The sequence below is a fragment of the Phalaenopsis equestris genome, unplaced genomic scaffold (assembly GCF_001263595.1).
Source record: "Phalaenopsis equestris unplaced genomic scaffold, ASM126359v1 Scaffold000511, whole genome shotgun sequence".
In the NCBI taxonomy this organism is placed as follows: domain Eukaryota; kingdom Viridiplantae; phylum Streptophyta; class Magnoliopsida; order Asparagales; family Orchidaceae; genus Phalaenopsis; species Phalaenopsis equestris.
This window is the reverse complement of record NW_018164951.1, coordinates 2,980,510-2,998,492: the sequence shown is the minus strand read 5'-3', so window position 1 is coordinate 2,998,492 and position 17,983 is coordinate 2,980,510. Positions and strand designations below refer to the sequence as shown.

The 17,983-nt window shown below is 31.1% G+C and overlaps 1 protein-coding gene across 1 annotated transcript; it reads right to left on the bottom strand.

Moving 5' to 3' along the window:
* Positions 1-394: 394 nt before the first annotated feature.
* Positions 395-3,077, bottom strand: LOC110028464 (probable WRKY transcription factor 26). Its single transcript, XM_020730319.1, has 5 exons — positions 2,715-3,077; positions 2,460-2,594; positions 1,840-2,381; positions 1,599-1,760; positions 395-985 (listed from the first exon to the last, which is right to left on the bottom strand). Exons 1-5 carry the CDS (start codon positions 3,018-3,020, stop codon positions 538-540), a joined length of 1,593 nt encoding a protein of 530 aa, XP_020585978.1. The 5' UTR covers positions 3,021-3,077; the 3' UTR covers positions 395-537.
* Between the last annotated feature and the right edge of the window lie 14,906 nt (positions 3,078-17,983).

Here is a 17,983-nt window from a genome sequence, read left to right as displayed (position 1 = left end):
TCTCATTTTTTAAATAATTAAATATTATATTTAAAATTCAGATGGTTATATTCAATATTTTAAGAAATTACAATATAAAATTCTTAATTAAAAAAAAATGAAAATTTTATCTTTTAGCTATCTCAAACTCAAGTTTAACCAAAGTAATATGAAATTGAAATAGTAATACAGCCTTTGTTTCTCCGAAAATAACCATGACCATACTAACACAATTTTATTTCATTAAAAAAATAAATATATAAAAAAAAATCTAAATAAAAAATACAAATGTTTTCCTCGCGCATTCCTTCAAGTTGCTAGCTGGTGAACAGATTAACAAATGAACAAACAATGATTTTCCCATCCTCCATCTTATATATATATATATATATATATATATATAATTTCCTATTTACAAAACATGAAAATAAAAAACCAAACAAACAAATATTAAAATCAGTAATCATCGCTCCCACTTATTTTCTGTAAATTTCAACCTACTTATAAACATCTACAGGATTTATATATATAGATATTTGTCTGTGTAATTTTTAGCAGTCAGCACAAAAGCGACTCAAAGAACAAATCATCCCTCGGCTCCTCCTTCGCCACAGGGAACAAATTCCCCATCTGCTTCTGCTGTTGATTCACATAAGAACTAGCAGAATTTTCAAATCCTGAAAAGCCATCAACATAGTTGCTCTGGTTGGGTAACATTTCCAGCGTTGGAAATGGTGAGTGTGAGTGTTGAAAAGCATCAACTCTTTGGCCGAAAAGAGAGTTCGCGATGATCGCCGGCGATGGCCGGATTGTTGTTGAGATGGCCAGATGATTCTGCTGCGGCGGCGGCGGCGGCTGATTTGCCGAATGGCTCCCACCGCGAGCGGCGGGGATGTCGTGATTGTGCTTGCCTTCGTAGGTGGTGATGACGGCCCTCAAGTCATAGGATGCTCTCTCAATATGTTTACGAACAGGGCATCCCACTGTTGTGCACTTGTAATAGCTTCTGTAATTTGAAACAAAGAAGGTTTATTAAGATTACAAAAATAAAAAGAAAATGCATGATTTACATATATACCCACTTCATTCCTATGTATTTACATATCTAACACCCAAACTTCCATTGTTACATAAACGACAGCTTTATCTACGCGTCAAAAGAAAAGGAGTATGAAAGCTTACATAGCAGTAATAGAGTGGAAAAATATAATTGGACGGCAAGAATGATAAATACCATTCAAATGTTATATTATTTGAATATTGAGTCAAATGCACAGCAATTTCCATGAAGTATCACATCAAGTACAATATAAGCAGATAACTATCAAACATCTTCTAGATACAAATTTTCTGAAAATACATTTTACCAAATTATCTTAATTATGATTTAGAAAAATTTACATATATACCGCATTATTGATTTATATTTACATATCTAACATTTTAAATTTGAAATTTATATTAGTAGGTGCCATAAAATTATGAATGAAAAGTTATATATCTATATATATTTTAAAACACAATAATAATAAAAATGATATTTTAAATATAAATATGAAAATTTGAAGGTTAGAAAATTTTACATATATACCACAATGTTAATTCTAAGTAATGAATACCTTGGATTTGGATTCCCCTTCACAACCTTCTGCCCATACTTTCTCCATCGATAGCCATCATCAAGAATATCTATATCGCTCGTCGTCTGCACCACAACTCTAGGCTCCCTCACCGTCTTGTTTCCGGCCAACGCCGCCCCTTCGTTTCCTCCTTCCATCTTCCTGTTACAGCAAATTTCAAACTTTTAATCCACTGCGTTCTAAAGCTCGAATTTTGGTTTCAAATTCAGAAGTTACTTACCATCTCTTAGCCTCAGGCTCCTCCACCTCGAAATCATCTACTGCAAGATTACTCCTTTGAATGCTCATACCAACTTCATCCTCACCGAAAGATACCGATGAATTATCTGGCGTAGCCACTGATTCCATCGCTGTCCCTGACCGGCCGCCATGGGAGTGCTCTGAAGCTTCCGAAGCTGCAGCAGAGGCGAGCAGCGGTTGAAGTGATTGAGCGGAAGATGAAGAAGAGTTCCTTCGAGTAGATTGAGGCTTGGGATGGTTATGAGAGCCTTTGTAGACTATCTCTGTGATTTGGCCTTCGAGGTTTTTTTCAACCTTCTTCTTCGTGGGGCAATTGGGAAACGTGCACTTGTAATAGCTCCGAGGATTCTCGCTCCCTTTTACTTGCTTTTGCCCATACTTTCTCCAGTTATATCCGTCATCAGACTTTTTCAGCTCTTTACTAGTGTTATTGGCTTGGATGGTTGGTGCTGAAAGTTCAGTTTTGATGCTGGGTTCTTGGTAGTTCCATGGTTGTTGGCTTCCCTTGAAAACGTTCAGTTTCTAGAAAAGGGCAGGGCTTTAGCACAATTTTGTTTGATTCAAGCTTTTAATCATGTCACAAAGTGAGATTTTTATTACCTGCTGTGTTTGGAAGGAGAAATTAGACCAATCTCTGTTATCTTCTTTTCTGTCCTGATATCGGTTACCAGAATCGCCTATCCAGTTAAAAGCTTTTGGAGGAAAAGTTCCAGTGGTTGGAGAAGGAAGAATCCGCTACAAAAAACATTAAAAGAAAAAAAAAAACAGAGTTAAATCCATCATCTGAGCTCAAACGAATTTCAAATCTTTCAATAAAAGAAGTATCTTTTTCTTCTTTTTGTTCTTTCTGCTTACGTTATTAGAAGAGATGAGAACCGGCGAGTCGAGGAGCTCGGCGGGGCTGAGTCCGGCGGGGATGGCAAAGTAAGAGGAAGGAGAGATGGGAGGAGGAGAGAGGGGAAGTTGGGGAGGGGGTATGGACTTGAACTTAGGTATTCCTCCTCCTCCCCTGTTACTAAATCCTCTCGCCGGCTTCGAAGTCTCGTCGGCAGCGGTGGCGCCGCCGGAGCCGGCGAGCAGCTCTGAGAACGATGTTGCGTGGGAAGAAGAGAAGGAGAAGGCCGCTGAAGAGGCCTCGAAGCTCCCGGCAGAGGAAGACATGGAAACAAAGAACAGGATGAAGGAGGATGAGGGAGACGAGGGTTGGGGCTTTAAAGAGAGTTGATGGGAAGCAGATGGGAGGAAATAGGATTGTGAAAGAGGAGGAAAAGTGACCGGCGATGGTCAAACCTCGTGTGTTTGACTGGTCGTCCCCAGGCGGCTTGGTTTATTCGATGCAGCCTAACCCGGGTCTTCTTCCATCATTTGGGTTCGTTAACAATCTACAATGCACCGACATATAAATTTTTTGTAAAAAAATACTAATTTTATTTTCTTTTTATATTTATATATATATTTTTTAGCTTTACAGAATATATATTTTTTAAATTTTAAATTAACAATCTATAATATTATGTATTTTAACTTCTTTAAATTAAAACATTCAAATGTGCATCTTTATTTTAAGAAATAATATGATAAATACATGATCATATGAATTATTTTACATAAGTTTAATTTATATTATTTAACTTTTATAATTAATATTTAGCTTTTTTAGTTTAAAATATAATATTGTAATAGTAATTTAAATGTGTTTTTAAATGTTATATTTTTAATAATTAAAAGTTCATATGTTTATTTATCAAACAATCAGTTTTTTAGCTACTTTTTAAATTATAAATATTCAGTTATAAATAGGAATATTTACTCACCTAACAGCTAAACTTTAAGATATATATATATATATATATAATATATATATATATATGCATCTTCTTTACATATGAAAGATGTACTTCATTTTTTTAAGAATTAAAATAGTGATTTTATATAAATGTATAAAATTGAATTTAATTGTTATATATGTAAATACATAAGAATTGCACATTCTTCTGAAAGGGGGTCCGCCCTTTGGTCAGACTATGTGGTTGATCATCAACGTTAAAAAAAAAAAATTCTAAGTACAAAAGAATTATCTCATAAATGTTGACACCTTATGGTGGGGTCGAGATTGAACTGATTAGCTTAGGTGCCTCACTCCACGACGTAAATTTACCTTGCTATAAAATCTGTGAAGGCAAAAGTAAATATCGTTTCAAAATTTACATGAAAATGTTCCTTGTTAATGTCAGAATATCTTATATCGGGTTGTTCATGTAAATATATTTGGCATATTAATAGTATCGAGTTTTAGTCAAATTGTTGGCCCCACGTGAAACGGGGAAATCTTAATGAAGAAAAGATTCTAGCCTGCTATTATCGGTCCACACTAGAAATGTTCAAAATGCAAATTAGAGTTTTAACTAAGCCTAAAGTTATGAAATTTGAACAAGTAATTAGAAGTTACTGTCAAAGAGGGGTTGGACTATACCTTATCCCCTTCCAGTGGTCTAAGGAAATTTGACTGATAAGGGTTTAGTTCCCTAAATCTCTCGACCAATCCAATTAAATTAACTACTTGAATGTAAACATAAACTCCAAGACAATATTTCTATTCCTTGGATTTTATGTGGTTAACTTCTATCATTCCACTATGTATTCTTCCGGATAGCATAATTCACGATGAATGTTAACATTCTTACGGGCCAAAGTGGAATTAAATTAAATCGAATATTAACTCAACACTACTATGCACTATTATCAATGAAACCCCATAAAAAGATTCAACTTTATTCTACCATCACACAATTCAAGGGAGAAATAAGAAGATCTACTCACTTTTCATTAAAAAGTTTTAAGAGGTACATAAGGCGAGTAGAAATAAGAAGGAATGGTGATCCAGGTGGCTGTAAACTCCCAATCTAATCACCTTATTCCTCTCTCAAGAAAATGATGAAAACAATTAGTGAAAAAACCCCCCTATTATGGTGCTCATCCAATTTATACATTCCCAAGTAATTTGAAGCATCAAACTGTCATAACCACTAATTTTTGGGTACCTGCATAGGATCACCCATAAGTAGCGCCACAACGCTTCATTCTCCTATTTTATAACACTTAGGCGCTGTTGTCGCGGCTCCTAGGTGCAATCATTCTAGCGCCAAATCTTCAGCATTGGTTTTCAGTGTGCTCTGTGTTTTTCTCACAAAATCTGACTCCTAGGTGTTGCAAGATAGCGCCTCACTGCTCCAAGTCCAACGCTCCATTGCTACAAGTCCAACGTTGAGTTTTTGACTGCTCTTTAATAGTGTTTCATAAAGCCAGTGATGGAGCCAAGTCCCAACGCCTAGGCGCCATAACTTTAATTTGCTCCAATTGCCATTTTATGAACTTAGATTGCTCGCTTTACTTGTTTCCTGCATTTCAATACAAAATACCTTCCAAAAACAAAATATTAACATACAAAAAGGCACGGTAAAAACGATAAATAAGTGCATTCATGTCAATATCATTAAAATATGAACACTTCAATATCATTAAAATTTTTTAAGAAACTAAATTCTAATCTTACTTATAAATGTCTTTTGCATCTAAACTTAACACAAATGGTCTATTTTTAACAATTTTCTATCCATTCTATGTTTGAGACCACCATCACAGTTCTACTTGAGGTGTTATTTCCGTTCTGCTATCTGCAACTCAAAGCCCTGTCAAATCAAATGTAGTAAAAAGTGGTTGAAATATGCATTAATTATGTGAATATACAAATGTGCAAGACTTCTAATTAATTTATTAGCTGTTTGGGTCTATTTTTTTATGTTTTTTCTTTATTTTTAATTTTTTACTATTTTACTTTTCACAGCAACTATGACTTGTTTAATTATAAGTTTTTATTATTTTTCAGAAATTTGTATTATGAGAAATAATTTCTATATCCAAATCTATTGAATATGATTGCTATGAATAAATATTGTTGCTTTTAGCAAAAGAAAAAAAAAAATCAGTACTCATAATATGCTAAAAATATCTTTATTTTCCCATAATAATCCTCTAGAAATATAAAATGAATACCTAAACGTTATCTTTGTTGACACTTTTTGCAGTCATGTAAAGTTCAATTTGGCCTAAAACTTAACATTTGATTCTCTTTTCAACAATAGAATTCAACACGTGCATAATATCCTTTGGGAACTAAAAGCAAGGAAAAATAATAGATAGACAGCTAATAATGTTGGATTAATATCAGGGATAAAGATAATTGTTAAGTAGATGGAATAGAAGAAATAAATTATGAAATACAATCATGGACGGATGTGTCAAGAATTATGATATGCTGACTCGATTTGAACCCAAATAATAATAAGAAAATAAGTTCGAGTAGAATGAGGTCCAGGTGCCTAGGGACCTCATACTCTGGCGTGTTGGCGCTGTGTTCTCGTTTGTTGGGGTGCATGGGCGGTACCTAGGCGCCACTCAAGACAAATTGACATTTTTTAGCTTGATGGCTCCGTTGAACTCGTGCCTAAAATGGCTTCCTTCTATTTGGCTCAAATGTTTGCTCATATATGTTTAAGGCTTTCAAAAGTACATGTATCCCACAATTTGACAAAAACACCTAGAAAAATATAAATTTGAATGAATAATAGAAAAAAATATATATATAAGAAAATTTAAATCTTTTTTATTATATAATTCACACACATCAAATCTCCTAATCCTATACATTATTTGCCCTCAAGTAATTTCACCGAAGAAGACTGCAATTTAATATAAATTAGGAAATATTACAGATTAAGAATTTTAGTGATTTTTAATAATTTAGTAATTATTTAAATTAAGTGCACGGTACTATACCTACAAATAGAATTTTCATGGCAACTCACTGACAACTTGATGTAATTCATATTAGTATTAGATCCATACAACTCTTCTTAAATTACTTGATTTTTAATAAATATATGTTGTGTTTTTATCTTTTTTATTTATATAGCATTTAGTTTTAGTTACCATGTAATTTTTATTTCCCCACCATGTTCATTTCCTTACTCGATTGTTCTCGCATATGAGTAAATGTGTTTATCTTTCTTAAAATGAGAATCTAACTTAGAGTTTATATAAATACTGGATTACAATGCAATCAAAACATACAATACTTCGCTGGAAATTCTATTGCTTCGTTTCGCTCCTTTTTCACTTCAGTTCGCTCCAATTACTTTACCTATAATGCCTGCACCAAAAATATGAAAATATTTTTCTTTAAAGTGCAATTTAATTCATAAATAAATATAAAAATGTAGAAAATTAAACTTGCAAAAAGACATATCAATACACAGGCATCTAAATAAGGAGGCTTAAAAAAAAAAAAAAAAAGAGAGTTGTAACATGCAATGGGTGGATGGCATACTTGAAGACAATGTGCCATATCCGAAGAAAATTTATCTGGCGCAAACAAGCTAAGAAGGAGAGGCTGCACATACTGTTTTTTTTCTAAAGACATGCGCTTGAGATGATTCACATGTAGGCTTGTTAGAAGATGTCCCAAAGGCTGAGGCTCTCTTTAGGGCAGCTGCATCTTATTGAATAATCTGCTGATAAGCTACGCGTGCGGTTAAGCTACGTGCGGTGGCTATTACAAATTTTATTTTTTTGGAAAAGCTAGACCGCTGCTTAAAATCTGTCATGACACTTACATAGGTGCGGTGTGAAAACGTTGTTTTTAGGGTTCTCAAAAAAATGCAGTTTACCCAAACAGTAAATGTGTGTTTCAAAATGTCATCGGACCAAATAAGTTACCCCAAACGGGCCCTATGAGTAACCTCTCATACACCATGCTCATATATGCCATGACCATAAATACAAATAAGAAGGAGAATCTGTACTAATCTCAGGAGGCTCAAATTTTTAACATAATCCTAACAACTTGGACGCAATTCTCACACCCCAAGAGACTAGAATTTAGGTATAAATCTATTATAATAAAATAATTTGAATAGCATCTGGTCTACTTATCATCAAATTTAATAATATAAAGTATTTACTAAAATAGTTTTTTAGAAAGAATAATATTATATTGTGAAATTGTCACACAAATATGTATGAATATTATTTATATTGAGTTTGAGTTATCTTATCAATGAAATAGATCCGTTGGCTTACCACCCCAATTCATGACACCTGACGTCACGATGAGTTGGGTTGCTCACTTATCCAATCGGATGGACAAGCAGATAGGAAGGTTGATTCGATCGTACAAGAAATGAATCGACATGTAGGTCGGGTGTTTGTATTAGAATAGGACTTTGGCACGCATCTTAAAGAGCTTGTAGCTGATAATTAAAGCGTCGTATTGCGTAAAAGGTCGACGGAGAACACATGGGATACGCTGTCCAACCCGCACGGCGGTCGCCGATTGGTGGGGCCAGGATGGTGACGTTGGGTGTCACCCCAAATGTACGACTTCGCCAACTTGTGCGCTTCTTCTGGAGTAGATAGAATATTTGGATTTCATGATAATTTTTTTTTTTTTCATATTTTTCTCGGTATTATTAGTATGTGACTGCACTTAATTTTAAAAATAAAAGGAAAGTGAAGAGAGTAAGATTTTTGTTTATGAGAGTTTTAAATGCATACTATTAAAATTTTATTTATTTAGATGTATGTTTAATTTGTATAATTATTTTCTTGCATTAAAAGTTCATTTTTAGTTTATATAACTTAATGTTTATAGTATTTTTATCTGAGTTAGAGCTTAAGATAAATATATAAAAAATTAGTAGTATGGAAATTTGATGTGTAACTAAACGAGCGACGAGCCGACTTGAACAAGGCTCGTTAATAAGGCTGCGAGTCAAGCATATTAAGCTATGCTATGGCTCTTATAATATATGTGCTCGAGTATGGTTTGACTTGACCGACTTTGTCTACATGTAAGCTAGCTTAATTTTTTAAAAAATTATCGTTATTTGATTTAAGTCTCTCACATCTCTTCTTCACATATCATTAATTATATTGGTGCCTTTCTAAATAACTTTTTTTTGCTACTTTTTTAATATGGATCCTACATTTTCTTCTTCAACTAGGTTTTGTTGATTCCTAATAACCATAGAGCACTCTCACTTCTATTCTTAGCCTATCGGGCCAGCAGCTTCATCCAACCTCAGAAGTACATACACACCAAATCATTTCAAATTGTCATTACATATGCAACAAATTAATATGCAAATGCTTTGGTTGTCTGATGTATGTTGTGTGTGTGTAGTACATATCCAAATGTTTGTTATTTAATTAGTTTTGTTAGTTATCTTTTGATTAATTTAGGAAAGGCTAGTTGGATTGTTTTGGAGTGGACACTTGGATACATTGCAGACGCTATAAATTTGGGAATATTATGTAAAAATGATAACATGAATGTTGAATTTATCTCAATCTATATTGAGTCATATTTTGGATGTTGCGTAGACATTAGATGATCTTTTTCAGATTAGATCTTTGAGGTATTTGATGGCAGTATTAGCTAGAGATCATCACTCTGAATGATTGTTGATTTATCTTTAATTGAGGTTGAGTTTATTGCATCAATCGAGGCAATTAAAAAAGATCTTTGGCTCCAAGATTTTGTCAAAGTACTTAGCTTTTTTTAGAACTCTTTTATTTTATTATGTAAAACTCAAATTGTTGTGCGCCTAACAAAAAGTTTAAATGTGGACTTGTATTTTAATAGGGATATTATTGCATTCAAAAAGCTAAGTCATAAGAATCTAAGTGGAGATTTTTGTGATTTAAGAGATAAATTTAATGTAATTTTATCTCATTCTCATATTGGCAATATTTTGTAAGTGTGTAAATTTTTTCAATTAATTTGTCAGATTGATATATATAAGGCTGTAAGAGAAGCTCGTTGTTCGCGAACAGTTCGTGTTCGGTTCGTCAATGAGTTCGTGTTCGATTCGTCCGATAAGTAAACGAAACGAACATGAACAATTTGTTTTTCGTTCGGTTAGTTAAACAGACCAAACACGAACACTGATGCGTTCGTTCGTGTTCGAACCGTTATTGTTCGAAATATAAAATAATTTAAAATAATTATATATAAAAAATTTATGATACTTTAAAAAATTAAATTTTAAAAATTATAATATATAATAAAATAATGATAATAATATATTAATATACTATATTAGTAATATACTAATATAGGTATTATATATTTATATAATATAAGTTATCTAATTAATTAATAAATTATTTATATATACTAATATTAGGGATGTGAAATTGGCTCGTCGTTCACGAACAACTCGTGTTTAGCTCGTTCGTTAGGAAACGAACACGAACAGTGACTTCACAAACAATTTCGAACACGGGCTTATTTAAAACAAATTAAATTTCAAACGAACCGAACACGAACACAAGCTCTGCTCGTCCGTGTCCCGTTCGTTTACACCCCTAGATATATATATGACGAGCGAGGCTTTTGATTTATTTGGGCTATTAGTTGTTAAGGAATGCTAATAAATTTTAAATAAGAGATTAAATTTTCAAATATTATGTTTTTAAGATGCTTCAAGTCCCTTAAAATAATTGTTTTTTTTCTCTGAAAAGTGAAAATAATAATTTAATTTTTGTGCAAGCATGTAAATATAAATGTTTAGATATCATATAGGTAAATTATTTTATAATAAAATATAGTTTTCAGTTATAAGAGCCAAACTGTAGTCGCCTGCAGCATGAGAATGAGTTGTCACATTAATCATAATTGCAAGATTTGACTGATTAGGTCCAAATTCAGTAGACCTGTCAGTTTGGCACTTCTTTGAGGTCCACTGAGAAGAAAATAGGGATTTATTTGATGTAAATTATGCAATTTAAATAAATCAGAAGGTCGGCAGTGTAAACTCTTCTCTTAAGATGTACAAAAATATATATAAATTTTAATATTTTAAAATGTAATGCAGAAATTTAGATTCTTTTATGCATGTATTTGTGTTAAATACTTTATTAATGGTATCATGTTAATATGTCCAACAATAGGGCTTTTACATACATAACACATAATTCTTATGTATTTAAATATCTCACATCTAAATTTTCATATTTTCAGACATAACTCTCAAATCATTAATGTTATATAAAAAATAGCATTATTATTATTTTTAAAAGTGAAATTATTGTGAGATATACAAATAAATATGAATTGTTTGTTATGTATGTAAATTTTCTAAAATAATTATTTTTTAGTTAAAATAAATCATTAATTTATTTTTTATGAAGTGCTTCATATTTTATTAATTTATTGTAAAATAAAATATGTAATAGAGAAGGTGGAAGAGCTTCTAAAACCCTTGTAGGATATGAGTTTCAAAGCCACTAAGTTTTAAAGGAAATGGTTCCTATAATGATATTATGTTCACATGAGATAGTCTATATGCATTTGTTGATTTATAATGTTATGTAGAGGAAATTATATGAATATTATTCAGCATGAATAAGATCAACTTGTCATAAAGTTTTCATATAAATATGCTACCATGATGTAAATGGAATATTGCAAGATTTGTAACGTATTAATGTGAACTTTCTCTGCCATATATGTATATAAATCTTACATTAGATCTATTTTTATGGTGAAAAAGTTTTTAGTGAGATCTCAATGATAATAAGATAATTTTCACATAAAAATATCATACACAAGGCACACTAGATTACATGGTTCAATGAGTTTCACATATGTGAATGGTTGCATGGATATCAAATATTTCATTAAATTCCAAAACATCACTTGAAAAGATTATACTTTATATGAATAAATATAATGATATTACTTCATCTATGCTAAGGAATAAGAGGGGACAAAATTATGTATTATAAAATTCATAGTTGCACACGGAGAATAGTGTTTTGATAGTGCTTCTTCTTTTCTCTTTTCTTCTCTACTATGACATTTTTTTTCTGTTCTTTTTGTCTATTCTTTTAGTCTTATCTTTATTTGCTCGTGGCTACGGGATGTCTCAGTAGAATGCTATAGTTACATCATACAGTTCTTACGACATAATTAGTACCAAACTTGAATATAATGAAATTTTATTTTGGTTGTCATCATCTTGAAAAAAAAAGAGTAAGATTGAATTAATGTTGAGTTAGCTTAAACGACATCTTAAAAAATTAAATGTGAATAGTTAAGATAGATTTTATCCAAGATACCTGATAAAATTTTAACTATACATTTAATAAAATCAATTAATTATCATTAACAAAGAAGATAATCAACCGTCTGATGAATCACGAAACATAATAAATATAATTATAGTAGAATGGAACGATATTGTGTTATATATATATATATATATAGATGCCATGAATTTCATAATTTACATATAATAGAACTGAGTGAACAATACTGAGTGATAACATAATTTTTATGATATAATATGCTTTTTGGTTATGTGTATTTATGTGTAACTATTTATCATATATCATTAATGCAATATATGATTAAAACTATGCATCATGCTTTATATATTAGCTTAAGATTTATCAACAGGTAGTGGGATATCATTCTCTTATTAATATTCTTAAGGTATTTTAGGATAATGTGAAATTACAAAAAAATATACTTGTAATTATAATGCCTGATTTCTCATTACAAATTTTGACTGCCCAAATGACCCTTGATGCGATCATTGAAGATCATCTTAGCTTCCAATAAATATGACTAATCAAGAAAGTTAGTGTCCTTTAGTGTCATAAAGATGGCTATCCAAGCCAGTCCCTTCCTTTTATCTTACCATATGATTATGATAATCAGTTCTAAAGAAGGCTCAAAAAACTTAAAGCTGCGCACTCAAAGAAGGACCCATCACGATAATTACTTAAGCAATCCTATCTCTAAGCAAATTGAAGACCATCAATTTTGGATATTGTAATTATGAGCAAATTAACCTATATGACTATAAAATTGACCCACCCCCCTTCAAAATCAATAACATGGGGTCCAAATCCTCCAACCAAACCTGTCAATTTTTCTAATCAAACCACTTTAAGGCACCACTTTGACCGACTCAGATTGAAGTAAAGAGTAAGTTCACTCTTTCTTCCCAAAGGGTAACATTGTTTAAAGTTTTCCTTCAATCTCAATAACTTGATGAATAGAGAATGAGTTAATGTCCCAACCATTCTCTCTCTCTCTCTATCTCTTCTCTCATTATAGAACAACATTTACCATATGTAGTAACTTTTAATTTTGGGATTAATTTTGATTACTATTCTATCTTACATTTTTGAAACTTCTAAAAATATCAAACAAAAAGTATATCAAACATGTAATAAAGGCCTTGAATTGCATTTAAAAATCTATCAATGCAAAAGAAGAGCGGCACACATATTGTTAGATTATGCCTTAACTCAACATAATTTTCTAACACACACAAGATAAGAGAGAGATAGCAGGCAATCATATTTCTTATGAGAAAGAATCAAAAATCACAAAGCCTAACCCAATCAAAATAGTCCACAATGAAACTAAAAGTACATATGTTAACTCTTCTCCTGAATTATGTAGAATGACATTACAAAAATTGACAAAGTAATTTGGGTATGACAGTCATAATTGAGTTTCAACAAATACATTAAATTAGTTTTCGTAAATTTACATACCTACCTCATAATTCTTATATATTTATATATCAAATACTTAAAGTTCGATATTTACATTTCTATCACTTTGGTGCTCTATACTTTTGCAGGAAATGTGCATTTTACTTTTGTAAAAGTTAGTAAGTGCGATATGTTTTGATGTCGATGTCAAAGATTTGTGTGTTATGCATGCATTTATGAAAGTTCAGGCATTAATTATGTAAATATATAAGAGATGCGTGGCAACTATGCAAATGCCCCCTTTTTTTTCTCTCATACCATTCCAAATATATCGATACTTTGATATATTATTATAATCTTTCTTACTAATATTATAGCGTTATAATATATAAATTAATAGTTTGTTACAGATATATCAAGTTTGTTAGCTGGTAGTAACAAGTAGCTCATAAATTCACCTCAGTTATTAAACAATTCTTCTCATAGTTCTGGTCAATTATATAGGTAGAATTATCAAAGGTAAAATTTGGACTGTAATATGCAATTAGGCTAAAGCCTGTGGGCTAATATATACTCAATTGTGCACCCAAATTCAGCCCAAATGTTATGTAGAACATGACCATTTATGTTTTAAAAATAATAAATTTTATAGATTATGATATCAATATATTCAAATAAGAAAGAAGAAATCGCATCACAAAAAAATTCTAAATTTTTTTATATGATATGTAAGATATAATATATATGTATATTTAAAAATAATTAAAAATATCAAAAAAATCACAAAATATAAATATACTTCAAAAGTCATAAACTTCATCCTAATTACAGAAAACAATTGAAAAATGCTTTTGTAAATTTTTAAAGTATAAAAATATATTTTTTAAGTGCTTAAATGTATTTTCTCTATTTTTTGGATAAAATAATTATAAAAAATAAAATAGAAATCATAAAAATATGAAATTTATTTTTCTGAGTTCTCTGAAGTCAGGAGAATCACTGAAAAATATAGAAATGAATTTTCGAGGTAAAATATATTTTCCATTTATTTATTTATTAAAATCAATTAAAAATTATAAAAATTAAAATATAATTCAATAATTTATGAAAATTATTCCAAGTGGTTCTCTGACCTAGGTGAACCTCCTAAAAATTTTCTAAGAATAGAAAGTATGTTTTAGTTAATTAAATTAATTAACATTGAAAATTCTCGTGTTTGGAGTAAAATAATAATTAAAAATTAAATAAAAATAAAAAAAGTAAAAATTCTTCTCTTATGTGTAAGTTGACTCATGAGTAGGGTAACAACAAAGTATTAAAATCTTTGAAATTAAATTGAAGGAACTATGGAGTAAAGAACTCTTGGGATAAAATGATAATTTTGAAATTTCATATCTCAATTAAAATATAGATCAAACCAGAGGAAAATGGTACTTAATTAGCTTGATTTGACCTTTTAGGTGACTTAAATAAAAAGGGTAAATAGGGTAGAAACCTACTCATGATATTTTCCAGAAAAGGGTAAAATTGTAATTGTTAGATCCTGAAGGACATGAAAACTTGGATGATCCAAGAGTGGGGGATGTGTGTTAGAGGATTGATATTTCATTAATTTAAATCCCCAATCAATGTTTCAGTACAACTCAAACTTTGAATCAAGATCATATACAATTTATAAATCTTTTCAAAATTATAGCATCACCCCTAAAGCCTTGATGGTGAATCAAAATGATAACACTTGAGGAATAATTTAAGGACAATATTACAATGATAAAATCATCTTGAGATACCACAAGCTTGGAACCAATAGGAAGGGGAGAGTGTAAATTTCCTAATACTTTGCAAATACATCCATAAGGTTAAACCCTATCAAAATTGATCTCACCCTTACTCATGGGTTAATTAAAACACAAAACATTGAGCACAGTTTAAAGGGTAATGTAATTCATCATAGGTTGATTTATTTAACAACATAGTAGGATCAAATGAACTGGGAGTGACCAGGGAAATCTTAAGGGTGTTTAAGAATTACATCGTGAATACCTTTGAGAGATATTGGATATTCCAGAGGACATTTGGGTTTACTACACTTTATTCAATGAAATCATCTACAAAACACAACAATCATTTAAGTTAAACTAAATAAACATGAAATCTCTAAGAACCCACCAAGATATGACTAAGGACCCGTTAATACACATCAAATGAAAATACCCTAACACTACTTATCTTACATTAATAACCCAATGCTCAAGGGTATGAGTCTTGGATATGGTATTCAGACCCGTGTGGGTACTTGAGATTATTTTAATGCCACATATAGATCATCGGGCTTGTGTAAATCAGAGGTGCGGGTGGTGAGGGCGATGACGATAATGTTTATGTGTGCTAAGAGTGTGACATTAAAGATGGAATCTCCTACCTCAACGACCTTCAGGGAGGGGATATAACTGATGATACTATTTTGACCCTAGCTTTCTTAGGTTGTCGGCAGTTCTAATTCGATTATGGTAATTAACTTATAGACTGTCCAATTTCACTAAAACACACACACACACACAAATATATACAACATAAAAAAAATGTATTTTCCTGCAACAACACTAATTTTGATTGTTAAGTTCTACATGCATGAAACATCAAAGAATTTTTTGAAAAGATCCTACAAAAGTCCCTTTGTTAATAGCTTTGATTGCAACAAGGAATTACACTCCTTATATTGTCTGGTTGGTAGCTCCTATTCAAAGAAACAGTCTAGCTCTGAGCCCCCACATTTACTAAATTCTTACATTTAATCTCTGTCTTCTATATGTGACAACAAGTTTTGTTTCACTTGATTCATGTTTTCTTACGATTTACTTAATTCCAAGTTTTCATACGATGCATGAAAATTAAGGACAACTTCCACCGACAAATCAATACCCGATATGAAACAAGATCAACACCATCAAAACCATTCCTTAGACTTAAACAAAAAATCCATAGAACTTCGAGGTTGTCTTCCTAATGCGGCATAAATCCCCACTTTATCTTTTAAGCTTTTGCACAATCATGTTATGCAATGTAAATCCTAACTCTCTTAGAATTTTGAGGTTGTTGGCTGATACGACATAAATCTTCATTTCTTTCAGACTATTTATATGATTGAATATCATAAAAATGTAAACCATAAACAATGATAATTGGCAAGAGTAAACATCAAATAATATCTTAAAAAATGTAAAGCCAAACCATATGATAATTTGAGAAGTCACCGAAGTTCTCCTCATGATTCGTGGCATCCCCTACTCTTCTCTTCTTTAGAATCCAAAAATAATTATTCTTATTTGATCATTTCCCACTTGATTTTCTCTACGTCTAACCTTAAAAACCTAAAATTTGAAATATTGAAGAGAATGACCTCTGATCAATATCGAGAGTTCTTTTAGTTAACTGCAGTCATTGATGATGTAATAAACTATTGGGACTTACCTCTAAAGGGAACAAAATAACACAAGTAATATAAACCCTACTTAATCTTCAATATTAGGTAGGGGAATTTGTCGGTCATACATATAAGGTTCGCAGACCGAACGAATGTCATAAATTCTTTTAATTTATTTAATCGAGTCCGCTGTCGAGTAATGTACCTATTCTTCAAGATAGATACATTGCTTGTAGTGTTGTGCTCGGTTATTTAAACTATTAAAATCTATGAAATATTGTTAGTCTCATATGTTCAAAATTAAAATATTATTTTCCAAGTCAGAGTTACATATATTAAATTAAAATTATTTTCAAAATTAAAGAGACAGAATCGAAAATTCCGACCGACAACGAAAATCAAACGTAGAAAGGGCCGCAACGACATTGTTAATTTTTTCGTTATTTGTGTCGAATATTCAGACGCAAACCTGATACAAATTCTAACGTAAATAAAATAAACTTTTGTTCGTTGCAAATCAGTCTTAAAATTTGTATATGCATAAAAAAATTTCTGACGCTTATTCAAGGCTCTCATGTAGTGGAAATTTAGAGAAAAAGAAAAATCTAAGCTCTTATGACTCCCATCAAGACTAAAAAGGTGGAGTAAGGATTATACTTGCCAATGGCATGAATAAGAAACCTACACAGAAGAAAGAAGGAATGGACAAACAACTATAAAGCTAAGTCGCCCCATAAGGCCCTCACAATGTAGTCTGGATCAATAAAGCCTCTAACACCCCATATCTCACTGGACAAAAACCTAATATGTTTAAAACACGTGTTTGACCAATTTGGTTAGAAATCAATAGTACTTTTCTTGAGATGTGTAATATGTTCGCAATTATGCATAACATCCTAATCATTGAGGCCCTATTAAAATGCAGGGGAATATATCCATGCAATTATAATTATTTTAAAATTGGCCTAAAGGTTGTGAAGCATAGTAAAGTGTAAGAAATAAAAAATGCTGATTTTTAAATCTTATAAAATTCAATCCTAAATTTTATAAGAATAAATCTCAAAAAAAAAAATTTCCCTAAAAAAGATATACAAAGAATATCATAAAATCTTTTATTTAATATCAT

What these genes read in the sequence shown, in the direction of transcription:
- LOC110028464 (XM_020730319.1), bottom strand. Translation starts at nt 3,020, where the DNA reads ATGTCTTCCTCTGCCGGGAGCTTCGAGGCCTCTTCAGCGGCCTTCTCC. An exon ending in TTCTCATCTCTTCTAATAAC is followed by an intron (nt 2,595 to 2,714) that starts GTAAGCAGAAAG and finishes TGTTTTTTGTAG; the next exon opens with CGGATTCTTCCTTCTCCAAC. An exon ending in TCTCCTTCCAAACACAGCAG is followed by an intron (nt 2,382 to 2,459) that starts GTAATAAAAATC and finishes GCCCTTTTCTAG; the next exon opens with AAACTGAACGTTTTCAAGGG.